This window comes from Amborella trichopoda, chromosome 9 (assembly GCF_054954075.1).
Source record: "Amborella trichopoda isolate Santa Cruz 75 chromosome 9, AtrichopodaSantaCruz75HAP2 v2.0, whole genome shotgun sequence".
Classification (NCBI taxonomy): Eukaryota; Viridiplantae; Streptophyta; class Magnoliopsida; order Amborellales; family Amborellaceae; genus Amborella; species Amborella trichopoda.
Window position 1 is genome coordinate 53,272,731 of NC_142344.1, and position 14,473 is coordinate 53,287,203.

Consider the following 14,473-nt stretch of genomic DNA (forward strand, 5'->3'; position numbering starts at 1 on the left):
TAATGCCTCATTTTATTTATTTATTTTTGTAAGTTAATTTACGATGCCTCCCCACGTTACGGGACTTACACATGTGTTAATATCAACGTGAGTGTCAAAAATACTAATTTGTAGGCCTAGTAACAGACAAGGACCCTACAGGGGCCACAACAACATCTCTCCTTGGTCTGTATGCACATCCTCACTTTGTTCAACTTGACCAACCTCCTCATCATACAATAGCTCTCCCCAATCAGCAGCTATTACCTCTTCTGTCTCACTGCCTTCCTCATAGCATATTATTGACAAGAAAAGCATATTATTGTGCAGCAGCCTTTGAGCATTATGCTCACCTCATTCCATCGAAGACACCGAACACGGGATTGCTCATTGACTCGAGCATGTGATTGAGTATTGAGCGCATGAGCAGTCCCCGTTAGATCACCCAAAGCTCTCTCCCTACTTCGGCCAGCAACTCTCCGGTTAGTGGCACCACCCTCTTAGTTTGTGATGTCTCACACTTTGACCTCCAACCAATGCCTCTTCTACATTACAAGCTGAAAAAAGGCAACACCCCTTTTTTCAGTTTGTAATACAGATGTGCTACTTCCCATTGGGACATGTGTTGCAAGGAAAGTTCGTCTCAAAGTTTAAGTTCTAACCTTTGAACTTACCTTGTGACCCTGGTGGTAAGGGATCTTTGTATACTCACCAATGGACCTCAAACCTTGTTGCAATTGATAGAGTTGTTTTGTTGCAATTGATAGAGTTGTTTGTGCATAGTTTGCACAAAGCTTGGAGGAAGATATTGCTCACATGACTTAGCCCGCATTTTTGTTCATGTTCGAATCTTATCTTTCCCTGAAGCAACCTTGCCTCTTAAACTTGATCCCACCAAATGGATGCAAGTCGATGAAAATTTGATTGCAATTAGCTCTACTTTCTTTTGAACCAACAACTCCTTCCATTCAAATAATCACTCCAGTGCACTTTGCCTCCAAAAAGTATTCAGGAGAAAGGTTACATAAAAATTCAAGTAGGTCCGCTTTTATTTTTGTATCAAAAGTAGATGGTCTCTTTGTATTTTTTTCAGTATATAAATCATCTAGTTTCAAAATATTTAAGTGGGTTTAGACATGCTTGAACCACCGCTTTAAATCTCACAACTAGGGTTTGAAAAAGGGCGTGGTTTGTATAAAGTTGAGGCTCTAAACAATAAAAAAAAGTTAAAAGTGTCTGAAGATGTTTTAGTACTGAAATTTTTTGTGATGGACTAAAAACTTATTTTCATATCTAATTATAAAATTCAAAGCTTCAAGAATAGTGTAGATCCATATCGATCAATATTTAAATTTTTAAAAAACTGACGGTCCAAAAAATGTATTACAGGGCCCCAATTTTTAAGACTTGAAATCTATTTTTTCTCATGTCTATACCTCTTGAGGTCGAGATGATCAATTTGAGTATTTTTAAGCCTCGAAACAACGTCTTGTAGTGAATTTTTGAAAAGCACGTCAGTTTGATTATTTGGGCCCTCGCCCTTGTATAAATGTTTTCCTTTGAAGATTTTGAGGCCTTTCTAGAATGTTCCGACCGCAAAACTATAGTCGATTAAACCCAAAAAAATACCGCAGTTACGCCTTGACTGTAGATATCACCTCTTTTTTATTATTATTATTATTATTATTATTATTTTTTTTAATAATTCACGGTATGCTTGACACATTGAGTGTTTAGGAGCGGAAGGGACTGTCCCATAAATTATGGAAAAATGCTCTTTTAACATTTTTTATGGAAGATAAGTCTTTCAAAAAATGAGCCCATTTTAATACTAAAAAAAAAATGCTGCATGGAAAGGTCGCCCTTCGACCTTGCAGCTTCCCCACCATAATATCAAACATGGAAATGGGAAATTTAACTCCCACCATAAACTTCCACTTATCAAACACGCCCTCAGCGATTTAGTGGGGAAGACGGGCCCTACCCGTTTTTTGTGCACTTGGTCGCTCCATCAGAGAGCTCCACCGGCGCTGAATCAGTGAGTTTTTTTTACCGGTTTTACTGTTTATTAAGCAGATAAACCCACTGTTAATTTGTATTATTTTCTGTTAACTGTTAATTTGTAACTCACTGATAAACCTGCAAAATTAATTTGTATTATTTTCTTCGTCTTTTTTTCTGGTTATTCTCAATGTAGGGATTTATGTTAATGATTAGGGGTTTATTGCTCTGTTCTTCGATTGTTTTGGGTCAACACTTATGATTGGCGATTTATTCAACGATTTTTGGTGAAAAGAGCTCTATTTTGAACAAATCCGCCTAAACGTGGATTTCTTTCTCGTTTTGCATTCAAATCCATTGAAATCTGGTGCGACTTTTTCTCGATTCATCCCTTCACATGATCCCTACAATCAATTTTTCTATTTTTCAGTATTTTACTTTCAATATTTTTTGTTCTTTTTTGCCCTGTTCTTCTTCTTCTTCTTTTCTTTTTTTTTTCTTTTTTCTTTTTATAGCTAATATCACCATTGATGTAAATATCTCTGTTAATCTCGAACTGCCCCTGTTTTCCATTTTTGGGTATGTTTTGTTTTTTTTTTCTGATGTTTGTGTTGTTTTTTTTATTTGTGCTCCTTATTTGTTATGGCGTGATAAATGTGCTCAAGCACTTCTTAATTTGCTTTTGAATGGACCTATAAATTAGGGTTTAATTCTATGGTGTATCTACACCATCATTTGTATATCTCTTGCTTAAAGGTCTTGACAAAATTGCAGTGCAGGAGTAGCACCAGTATGTTTTTTAGGGTTTTCTTATGCTTCTTCATTATTGCAATCTCTCTATATCTCCAATATTGCAAAAATTGCAGTGAAGGATTGGCCTCTGTCTCTGTCTCACATTTTCAGTTTGTAGCTTACTAATTTCTGGGTTTGATAGTCGTTGAATAATCTCCCTTCCCCAGCTTAGTTTTCACAATGTAGTCTCTCTCTTGTCACATTAACTGTCAAGTGCACCATTTTTTTAACTGATTTATTGAACTTCTAGTCTTTTTATGGCTTGATAACGTTCTATACAAATAAACTGTGTTCCCTGCATCACTGTTGTATTACACTTCTAGGCAATTTTTTTCAAGTATCTAGTGCCTCATGGTTATGAGGTTTGGGAGTTGTTTGTCCTTTTTTATGTATTGCCTCATGGTTATGTACATTTAGGTGCCATTAAAAAATGTCATTGGCCTCATCAAATAATGGAGGATTACCTCGACATTCATGTCCTACTAGGTCAATAGGTCCATATAAAATGTATTTGAAGTAATTAGGAGAAACTTACCTACTAGGTCAGTAGGTCCATTAAGGGGAAGGTGAAGTTATCAAGTGAGATGTTTTCATGTAACGTTTGGGTGTAGAGGGAGAGCGCATTAGATGGGAATGGACTTGATGACAATATTCTTCAATATTTATGTAAATATTGGTATTCCTTCAATTTATTTGTATTTTTGGTAATATGTTGGATGAATGGAAGGAACTTTATTTAATTACAAAATATTTTTTAAAATTGCATTTAGCACATCATATCAATGAAATACATAATGGGGAGTATTACATGGAGTTTCCAACTTTCCCATTGACAAACAAGTGAAATTACCATCACCACATTTTATGGTTTTCAGCCTTCACCCTACGAATTTTCACCTGCATCCCAGAATCTAGGAAGTCAGCAGCGGGGGTGATCGTTTAAGGCTGACACCTTCGGCAAACTACCTTTCAGAATTAGGATTTCACTGGTGGAAAAGCACAAAGATCATTGAACTCTGGTCACTAACCCTAAAACCTGGTATTTTCTTTGCTGGGATCCTTCATCGTAGGTCTGTCAATGTAATGGATGTTTCTTACAGGTCTGTTTCGAATAAGATTTGAGGTTCAATTAACATAAAAGATTAGTGTTTTTGCTGTGAAGAGTTTACCATTTTTGAAGGCGGAATTGTATTTTTTTTTGTAGAATGAGTTCATATATAAGACACAGTTTGAGGGATTCTGAAATCAGCTTTTGTTAAATTGGAATAAGGCTTCTCTGGTGAATGAATGGGAAGGGATTTTTTTCTCATTTCTTAAGTAGTTAACTAAGTGGATTTTTCCGAGATTGAATGAGAACTAAGGTTATGCTTCGTTTTAGTTTGAGTTCTGCAAAATTTTAGAATATTTGGATTTATTCGATGCTGAGGGTAACCCTGTGATGTTGAATCTGGTCCGTTCATCTAATTGTCTCATTACCAGGTTTATGTGTTTATATAAGGCTACAAATCCGGCTCTTAGAATCTACGGTTTTTTCAGTGTTGGTAGTTCAAAGCAACTCATGCTCTTGTTCAGGAAACCCTAAAAAATGGTACGATGTCCTCATGGGCTTAAAGCCTGTGTTTTTATATGGAGTTTCATGGCAAATAATTTTTTTGTTAATTTCATTTTATGACCAGTAATATGTTAGTTTGTGTTGCTTTTGCTTTGCCATGGACTACGCTAGGTATTCTGGACTGATAAATCTATTATTAGTAACTTCGTGGCCGATATATCTTGAATTGTATAGCTATTAGACGATATAGTCTTTATCTATTTCATAGTTAAGGTTTGGGTTTATTACACGTTGAGTGAGTGACATTAGGGTTTCTTCTATTGAATGAATCAATGTTGTTAGAACTGGATTGGTGAGCACGAGTTCGATTGATAAAAAGAGTAAAATAAGTCTTGAGAACAAAGAAAATGGTAGACGAATGGAGGAAAAGCATTGTGATACCTGTTTTCAATAACAAAGGAGACACAAAATTGTGCGAACTATCGAGGGATCAAACTTATGAGCCACTCTATGAAGTTGAAGGAGAGAGTAATTGACCAACGATTAAGGCATGAAACAAGTGTATCAAAAAATTATTTCGACTTTATGCCAAGGAGGTCAATAATTGAGGCTGTTTTCCTACTTAGATAACTTATTGAGAAGTTTAGGGGGAAGGGAAAGGACCTCTACGTGGTCTTTATTGATCTAGAGAAAGCTTATGAAAGAGTACCACGAGGTTTAATTTAGTAGGTATTGGAAAAGAATAGAGTCTCCAGATACTGTATCGACTTGGTAAGAGATATGTACAAGGGAGTGCTAACTAGTGTGTAGACAACTAGTAGAGAGACGAGTGTGTTTTTAGTGACAATAGGTCTCCATCAGGGGTCAGCGTTAAGTCCATACCTTTTTGTCTTAGTTTTGGCCAACTTAACTGGGCACCTACAAGATGAGGTATTGTGGTGTATGTTGTTCGCATAAGACATAATTTTGATTGACGTGACCCGAAGCAGCGTCAACACAAAGCTAGAACTTTGAAGGGATGCTCTAGGATTTGAAGGTTTTAAATTAGCCATACTTATACGGAATACAAATTTAATAATAATCGGAGCAGAGACGAGAAATTAGTTAAAATTGTCAACTAAGAAATACCAAAAAGGGCACATTTTTTATATTTTGGGTCGATAATCCAGAAAAATGGAGAGATTGAGGACAAATGCCGCACATAGAATTAGAGCTGGGTAGGGAAGTGGAGATGTGCGACCGGAGTTTTATGTGATTACCGCATACCAATGAAGCTGAAGGGAAAGTTCTGTAGGATAGTTGTGAGACCAAATTTGCTTTGTGGCGCAGATTGTTGGGCAGTCAATGAACAACATACCCATAGGATGAGTGTAGTTAAGATGAAGATATTGAATTGGATGAGTGGCATGACGAGAAGGGATAGATTTCGAAATAAATGAATTATGGAGAACTTTGGTGTGGCTCCAACAGGTAATAAGATGAGAGAAAGTAGACTTAGGTGGGTTGGGCATGTGTAGTGTAGACCCAGTATGGCACTTGTTGGGAGGCATGAGTTAGTTCAATTGGAAGGCTCAAAGTGGGCAAGGGGTAGGCCCAAATGGATATGGTTGGAAGTAGTAAGATAAGATATGGGGACTTATGACCTTGCTGAGGGTATCGTCCTTGATAGAGCAGAATGGCAGACCGGGCTTTATACAACGGATTCCAAAAGTTGGGAAAAGGTTCTGATGATGATGATGATTATTATTATTTTTATTATATAAGTTAGGGCTAGTTTGGATGTACCCAAAATTGGAATATTTTTGGATTGCAATCCAAAAATCTTGTGAAATGGACTTTGACCGTTTGGACAACTACACGATTTTGCTAGAATTTTAGCTTAGAAGGAAAAAAAATTTCGTGTCAAGGCAAAATTCACCATCCAAAACAATTCGAGTAGGACTTGAATTTTTTTTGATGGCATTGTTCTTCATCTCCTTCTGCGCCTCTTATACTCTCTCTCGCCTCACTCTCTCTCAACCCTCTCTGCTCTACCTCCCTATAGTCTCTCTGCTCTATCTCTCCTCTCTGCTCTATCTCGCCTCTCTGCTCTCAGTGACAAAGCCTTGTATCTCTCTCAGTGACAAAGCCCTCTTTCTCTCTAGTTTTTGTGTTGAACGAGAGACGAAACTTGAGAGAGAGAGAGAGAGAGAGAGAGAGAGAGAGAGAGAGAGAGAGAGAGAGAGAGAGAGCTGTTGCCGGGACATTGAAACCCCTGATCTCCATCTCTCGCCCCTTCTTCCGTCTCCTCACCTCTCTGCACATTGAAGCCCTAACCTTACTCTTCACTCTCTCCCATACTTCTTCTCTCCCTCTCCTTGCTTTCCCTCATGCCCTCTCAGCACTTTCCCTCTCCTCACCTCTCTGCACATTGGGAGCAAGCAAAAGCCCTAACCCCATCCCTCCCCTCGCTGAAGAAATCAAGTCAAGAAGACCAAGTGCGAAGGCAGCAGCAAGAACTGGAGGCATATTTGCACTCCTCTCACAAAAACTTGAATTATTTCAGATGGGCCGTCTCTCACGAACTCATGAACAACAGAAACGCCCAAAATCCATCTCTCTACTTTCTCTCTCTAAACTTGAGTCACCAAAAACCAATCACCCCAAATCCCATCTCTGTAAAAAGCATCCATCTTTTGCTCTCAAGCTTCAACACCGAAAGAGCCAAAAAGCCCAAATCCCATCTCTGTAAAATGGCTAAGGAAGAAGAGTTGTATGGTCCGAAATGGAAGAAATGGATGACGAAGAACAGTTGCAGAAACTAGGATTTGGGCTTTGGCCATGGTGCCATTTTCTCTCTCTAGATGTCAGTTGCAACTCACTTCCACTCCACCACCATGCTTGGCTGCCTGCATAACTACAACACCAGCTTCGAGTGAGGCAAGTATTTTCTCTCTCTCTCTCTCTCTCTCAAATGGAGCTGATAGGACTTGTATGTGGAGAGAGCGTATGTTATTGTGAGAGGAGTGCAAATATGCCTCCCGCCCGCCCCTGCTTTAGCGCTGTGTCCCTCCGCGAAACTCATTTTAATATGTGCACACCATCCAAACAGTCCAACAAACTAATTAAAAAAGATGATAATATTTATCAATAAGGTTGAAAAAAATTGTAATTTACAATTTTTTTCAATGGGAAGGTTTTTTTATTTGACATCCAAACTGGCCCTTAGGTTTTGTATAATTCTAATGGTAAGAAGCCTTTAAGGCCTATAAGTTGCAAATTGTGGACTTGTGGTGATGTACTTACTTTGTCTCTGCATATGATTGTGGTTCATGACTAATTTTTAATATTGTATGAGATATTTATTTCTTGTCTTCTTTACAAATTTGAGTTATTGTATTATTAATGAATATTTCTTTATTGCTTGAGGAGTTATATTTGTTTCTAATAATTTTTTCTTTGTTTTTAAGATTTTCCTTTTTTCCATATTTTCTCTATTTCCCCCAATTTTTCTTATTTTACTAATTTTATCAACTATTTAATTTATTAGACCGGACCAACCAGTAAACCGTTCCTGTTCAGCCGGCCCAACCGAACCTGTGCTTTCACTGGTTCGGTCATTGGTCTGGTCCTGAGAACATTGATAATGACAATTTTATAGTAGATGTAAGAACCAGCATTTTCAACACTTAACTGTTCTTTCCCTTTCCTTCATCTGTATTATTCCTTTTTTCTTCTTGGAGTGCATTATAGATTATGTTATGATAAATGTTAAGAACCAATATTTTCAGGTTGTGCTGACAAAGGCCACATTTCTAATGTATTCTAGGGATTCTCTGTGGCTCTTGTTGTTTGTACAGATCTATCATTTAGGACTTCTTTCACCCAGTGCTTTGTTTGCCCAAGCTGCCAAAATGGTTGAACCATGGATTTCCACATAAACAACTGGTTGCATTGAACTCTTTTTATAGCTAGGTTATTGGGGTTTTGAGCCCCTTGCCTTTAAATAAATGACTAAATGATACGTAGTCATTAAAATGCTGAAGATCACAATAAACAAAGGCAGTCTCCCCTTACATGAAACTAGAAGATGGTCACCAGAAACCATCCATGGGGAGACATTGACAGTGGCTCCCATATAGTAGTCTCCTCATTTGCCTCACTAGCTAGTAGTAAATCTGCTGCCTGAATCCTGATTCATTGCCTGAAAATGTGAGAGAACAACTGGTTGAAGCCCATTACACTCTTCCATTATTGGACCATTGTTCTAAACTCCAAGCCAGATGCTTGTGTCTTATGAAGCCAAATGGTAACAGTGAGGAGCTAGATTCAATCCATTAATGAGAAAAGTATCTTCTTTTAGCTAATAGGTGCGTAACTGGTGTTGCTTGCAATTCCCATAATTGTATGAACCCTCCATGGATTCCCAGAGGCTGTAAACATGTAACCTTTTTTGTCTTTTTTCCTGAAAGAAGAATGTCTGAATGATCTCCAGCACTTTGTCTCCGTTGAGAAATGTTTTGTCCATGATCAAGTTGGATTCGTATCACCTCTGTTTATTATTCAACTTACATACTAAAGGCCAATGTTTTAAAGACTGACATTCCTAAAATGACATTCCTAAGCTTTTCCAGAGAGAAAGAAGTTAAATACCATTATGCAGATATCTTATGTTTTTTTTTTTTTTGGGGGGGGGGGGGGGGGGGATGGATAGGGTTTTGGCTTTATGGGTGAGTGTTATTAATTTTAATCTTTTTTATCCATGTCCTAAGTTGAATATGGCTTCCAAATGGTCATGCATATTCATGATAAAAAAATATATTTAATCAATTGTCTAACCAGTTGGTTTATTTCATAGAGTTGCCTGGTAGTTTCTTCCTGTAATCTGTAAATTTTGACCATCAATAAAATATTTGATCAGTCCATCATGACATACACTTACATGGATACATTCAAAAAATGTTTTGAATTGAATGAGAAATTCTGCATAGACTCGAGCTCTGTGTATGTGTACTAGCGCACGCGTGTGTCTTACTAGATAGAAAAATGATCCATAGTAGGAAAAAATGATTGCAGTGTTTGAATTTCTTTAACCATTTGTTAAGACTGTAAAAGAATGTTCTACAGTTTAACATGGTACACTTTTTCATTCTAGATGTTATAGAGCTAGATAACGTTAAGGATATTATTAAGGTCTGTTCTTACTAAAAAGCGGTTGCAGAAAATTTATTTCAAAATCTTGTGAAACTTGTGCAAGTGCAAGGAGTTCTAAAAGTTGTTATCTTTGATATCAAATTTTCCGTTTGATACGTAATATAGCAGTAGTCGATATGACGTATGGATACTTATTTGCGTTTATTTCCTCCAAAAGAGGAAAACACTTATATGTTTATCTAGTTGGTTTGCAAGTGTTAGCTAAGTGGCCTGAGGGGTTCTAAACTGCAATAGTGAGAAGAGTGGAAATGATACTGAAGTTTCTAATTTGGTGTTTGGTCTAAACTGAAGCATAAAGGAAATATGAGGGCCTGGCTCCTCTCTATGGAGGGAGGGAGGGAAGGAATAAAATCGTAGAAGAAGTTAATGTCCCCATAATTGTTCTATTTATATGGTTCTGTTATTGTCTTCAATGAATTTTTTTTTATAGTATTTATTGCTCTTTTGGTTAGGCTAAAGCTCTTCCTAACTCTATTAGCATGTGTTTTGATTTTGGAATACGTTATTCTTTGGTGTGTACAAGTGCACGTGTGTGATCTTTTCTGTGATCTTTTTTGGAAAGGGGAAGCACACAAATGCACATGCACACGGACACAAATGAAATGCATCTTTGAGTGTATCTATTTATGTGCAGGCAAAGGCTCAAGATAACTAAATAGGGAGGCCAATATGGTGAATGCCATTAAGGGCCTCTTCATCTCATGGTAAGGAAAATCGATCAAGCATTTCCATGTGATCTCTTTATATCCGTACTTTTTTAACATTGAGCATATGTAGTTCTTTTCTTATATGTTATTTCAATATAGGTAATTAGATGGATGGATAGGTAGCTCTATATAAATGGGTGGGTTTTGTTAACCTTCTCTATTTAGAGTGGAAGTTTTGTGAACTTTTACCAGAAGTTTTTAAACCCAAAATGTCCTTTGCTCTTTGTATTAGTCATTTGCATTTATGGCTAGTGCGATTGTGCCATTTACCAAGGGCTAGAAGAAAATGTACTATAACAGCTGAAATTCAGCCATGTGAAGGCATGCCATTCTTTCTTGCAGTTGCATGTGAGCACTTGTGTTTTCAGTCATTGCTCTTCAAATTGTGTTGCCAATTTTCTATGAAGTCTTAGATACGTCACCCTTCATTGAGATGCTTCTATTCTTATAGAAAAACAAAGATTTCTATTTCATTGTAGTGGTCGGGTATCACAGAGCTTTTATGTATATATATGTAATTTGTCTCTGGTGTTGTTTTGTAGTGATGTTCCAATGGCTCAATTTATTGCGAGTCTAAATGCATCATTACCCCCTTCTCAGAAATTTATCATTCACATGTTGGACAACACACACATGTTTGTGCAAGCTCATGCTGGTGAAATGATTCGGAATAAAATCTCAGAGTTTAGAGATCTGAATTCATATGAGAAGCCTGCATGATTCGGGGTTGTTTTTTATACGTCTGTTTTCGTTATTTGCATTGTAATATTAACTCGAATGCTTGCCTATTGCAGTTTGGTAAAGTTGTGTTGTGTGTGAATTAGTGAAGAATGAATTACGGGGCCTTGTGATTATTTTCCTTTCCCTCATGAACTTTTACATATATATTTTTTTCATTTCATCTAATTTTTTTTTTTTTTTCGTTTCATCTTTGTTTTTTTTCATTTCATCTCTCTCTGTCTCTGTCTCTCTCTCTCACACACGCTCCATCTGGATTTGTTTCAGTGCAGCATACAGCTCTTAATGTGTTTGTAATATGAACTCTCATCTCTTCATTAATAATTCTATTTTAGATAAAAATTTATGTGTCAAATGTGCACCTTAAATAATCCTTTAGAAGAGCGTTTAGATGTTGGAAAACCTTCTAATTTGATCATCTAGATTTCAAGATGTACGAGTACGAGGAGAAAATAAGATTTTCAAATCTTAAAAATAATATATATTGTAATATTTTATTTGGACTGTCTATTTTTAGGATTTTCAAGTGTTTATAGATTTGTTTGGCATTTTTAGAATTCAAATTTTATAAATTTGTGATTAAAATAGATATTCAAGGCATTATAAGGTGTCTTAACACAGGAAGTACATCAGACAAAATTTGGAGGTATGTCACTTCTACAGTCCGAGGAAGACGCCTTATAGAAATCTCCTTTTTTTTGTTTTTTGTTTTGCATTGCATTGCAAGGCGTGAATCTGTGTTTAAACCCTTATGCCTATTGTACATTGTGGTACCACATTACAGTAAAATCAATCACACCTATAAGTGGTTGGCGTACCATATATCAGTAAGCACTAACATCTAATAATTGTAAAATCAAATTGATGTCGAGGCTTAGTGGCAGACATCATCGGTTTGAGGCCAAGGGTTTGAATCCTTTAAGTTTTTTTCAAAGGTTTGGTAATGGCATGCACATGGATGCTTAATAGTTAATACACAAGCATCCTTTAATGGTTTAGATGGGAAACAACTGAATTTTATTTTTTATTTTTAATTTATTATTTAAAGATATTAATTTGAAATTTGGATTTTTTTTCTTCAGTTTTATAAGTAGAATTGAATTAAAATAATAAAAAATATTTTGAATAAATATTGATCAAAATAAATTTAGCGCTAGTTTGGTTATTTTTAATTTAAAATAGTTTTAATTATTTTTATTTGGTTTGCCTTTATAAAAATACTTCAGAATTCAAATAAATATTTTATTTAATTTTAAGATAAAATATGAAATTGATTTTGGCCCTAACACGTATAAATCATTGTCCAAAGTCATAAGCTCCTCTATACTCTTTCTCCATCCAATTCCCACACTCTCTCTCTCTCTCACACACAAACACACAAGGAATAGCGTTCATGAACGTTTGCTCTCTCTCGTGAGCTTACATTGTACATGTGGAATAAATCTCCTCTCTCATCTCAACTGATCGAATAGAAATAAATGCAGAGGTTCTAAGGGAAACGAGAAAAGCATCAAGAAGAAGAGCAAGGAGAATGGTTGAGAACCTCTTCTTTAGAAAGGAGAATAGCTCTGGTAAAAATTCAGTTAATGATTTCACTGAGGAAGAGTCGATATGATCGGTTTGTTATAGAATGGTTCGGTTCATGGACAAAGGTGACACCAATTTTCGTCACACTTATGACTGGTACAAATATGCAGAATATGGGCCCTTTTCATGGCAAGACAGTGTGATCGGAGAACCAATTTGAGTTTGATTCTCTTATGAGAGAGTATGTTTGGTTATGTAAAACCATGAAGAGTTGGAGAAGATTGAACAGTTTGACATGACTACAGATTACTCGGTGGCGCCTCAGCATCATGAATAAAGTTGGCATGCAAATATTAGGCATCAAAGATGAAAACTGTGTGAGCTTCCATGGAAGCAATGGGCTCTGGTTTGTGAGGTGGTGGTTGAATCAGGGAAGAAGAGGCCTGATAAATGGAAAGCACATGGGTAGGTTTGGGAACAAAATTAGAGCCTTGATCACAAAATGTGCATCTTGGATGAAGCTTGGAATAATCTATGTTAAAAGGGCGTGCATATTGGTGCAGATTTGAGCCTCGGGAAGCTTTCTAAGTGTCTTTGGGCTCTTCTAGACCCTGAGTCTGAGGAATACTTATTTTGAGGTCAAAATTGGAGAGGGAAAGACAGAGATTTAGTGAGAGCAAATCTAGAAGGCTTTTGTTGATGATGTTGTGAAAGGTTATGAGAAGCTTAGCGATGAAAGGAAATGAGATAGTTGGGATTTCTTGCTCTGGAACCATCAAAGTTCTTCTTCATCTTCATACACATGAACGGAAGGCCAAGCTCGAAGCCACGAAGACTGGTTACCACGATGAAGATCAGATTTCTAGTGATGAAGATGAAGAGGGAAACTGGGAACTGATGGGCGACTATGAAGTAGAGGATGAAGAGGGAGAAACAAAGATTTGGGGTGAGTGTGATGAAGAGGAAGAGGAACAGGTAGAGACCAAAGAATCAAGGTAATTATGAAGATGTGGAGGATGAAGACAAAATGGTTGAAGCCGAAGGACAAGTGGAATTGGGAATCAGAAAGGAAGACGCTAGGCCTGAGGAGAGAAAGAGCTGCTGGAAAGAAGACTTTGAGAAGGCGGTGAGGAGCCCAAAAGCCATGGAGGACTGGTTAAGAGGAGTGTGGAGGCTTCTGCTAAGCTTTAGAAGAAGCAAATGAGACCTAGGAGTCAGATGAAAGGAAACAAAAGAGCTTGATCAAGAAAAGGAGAGAATAAAACCCAAGCCCGCTAGAGAGGAGTGGGAGCATATAGGCTATGATACAAGGAGGATAAGGAAGATAAAGGTAACACCAGACCTGTTTAAGAGAATCTAGGTGAATGATTAATTAGAGTTTTCAATTGAGAAAACAGATTTGGAGCGTTGAGATTGATTTTGTGGGGCTCTTTCTGGGTTGCTTTAGGAGCAAGTGAACTATCAAAGCTTACATCTTTGATCCAGCATTGATTTGAGTTGGAAGAGTTGAAGAAGAGCAAGAATATGTTGGATTTTTTTTTTTTTGTCTTGTTTTAATTTGATCATTCACATAAACCATTATGACTTTCATATCATGCACTCCGTGGTTTGAAATTTCAGTTATAAAAGATTGAAGGGGCTTGCTAAGAAACTCTTGTGGAGAATATTTATTGTATTTTGCATTACACAGATCATTAGACATGCATTATAATGATGGGCAGGTTAGTACCTATAACCATAAATATGGGTCATTAGTTTATCAGTAATTAAAAATTCACCAGTCTAACTAGGGAATCGCCCGAGTTGGATTTGATTAGGAACTTGGCAATTTGAAAAGCCTGAAAATCGGGTGTCTCACAATCTTAGGATCCCATGTTTTCTGTGATGGATCTGGACATGCGACCTTGGCGAGTTGGAGCCTGAGTACAACTTTCCAAACACTAGTATATGTAAGTTGAGGAAATTCGGATAAGGAGACTGTACT

General features: G+C 36.9%; 1 protein-coding gene across 3 annotated transcripts; it reads left to right on the plus strand.

The window, feature by feature from the left end:
- Positions 1-1,805: 1,805 nt before the first annotated feature.
- On the plus strand, positions 1,806-11,078 carry LOC105421215 (general transcription and DNA repair factor IIH subunit TFB5). 3 transcript variants are annotated; one of them, XM_020671874.2, is made up of 4 exons: positions 1,810-2,017; positions 3,648-3,811; positions 10,152-10,221; positions 10,767-11,078. In XM_020671874.2, the coding sequence occupies exons 3-4, from the start codon at positions 10,187-10,189 to the stop codon at positions 10,942-10,944; spliced, it is 213 nt and encodes a 70-aa protein (XP_020527533.1). In that variant the 5' UTR covers positions 1,810-2,017; positions 3,648-3,811; positions 10,152-10,186; the 3' UTR covers positions 10,945-11,078. The 3 variants fall into 3 exon arrangements, with proteins under 3 accessions (XP_011626047.1, XP_020527533.1, XP_011626046.1); XM_011627745.3 differs by lacking the exon at positions 3,648-3,811 and having other exon boundaries at positions 1,806-2,017; XM_011627744.3 differs by lacking the exons at positions 1,810-2,017; positions 3,648-3,811 and adding an exon at positions 2,147-2,347.
- Positions 11,079-14,473: the final 3,395 nt, after the last annotated feature.

Bases quoted from the DNA above. Each gene is read 5' to 3' on its own strand.
- LOC105421215 (XM_011627745.3), top strand. From the start codon at position 10,187: ATGGTGAATGCCATTAAGGGCCTCTTCATCTCATG. The intron at 10,222-10,766 runs GTAAGGAAAATC...GTTGTTTTGTAG, and splicing joins AAGGGCCTCTTCATCTCATG to TGATGTTCCAATGGCTCAAT.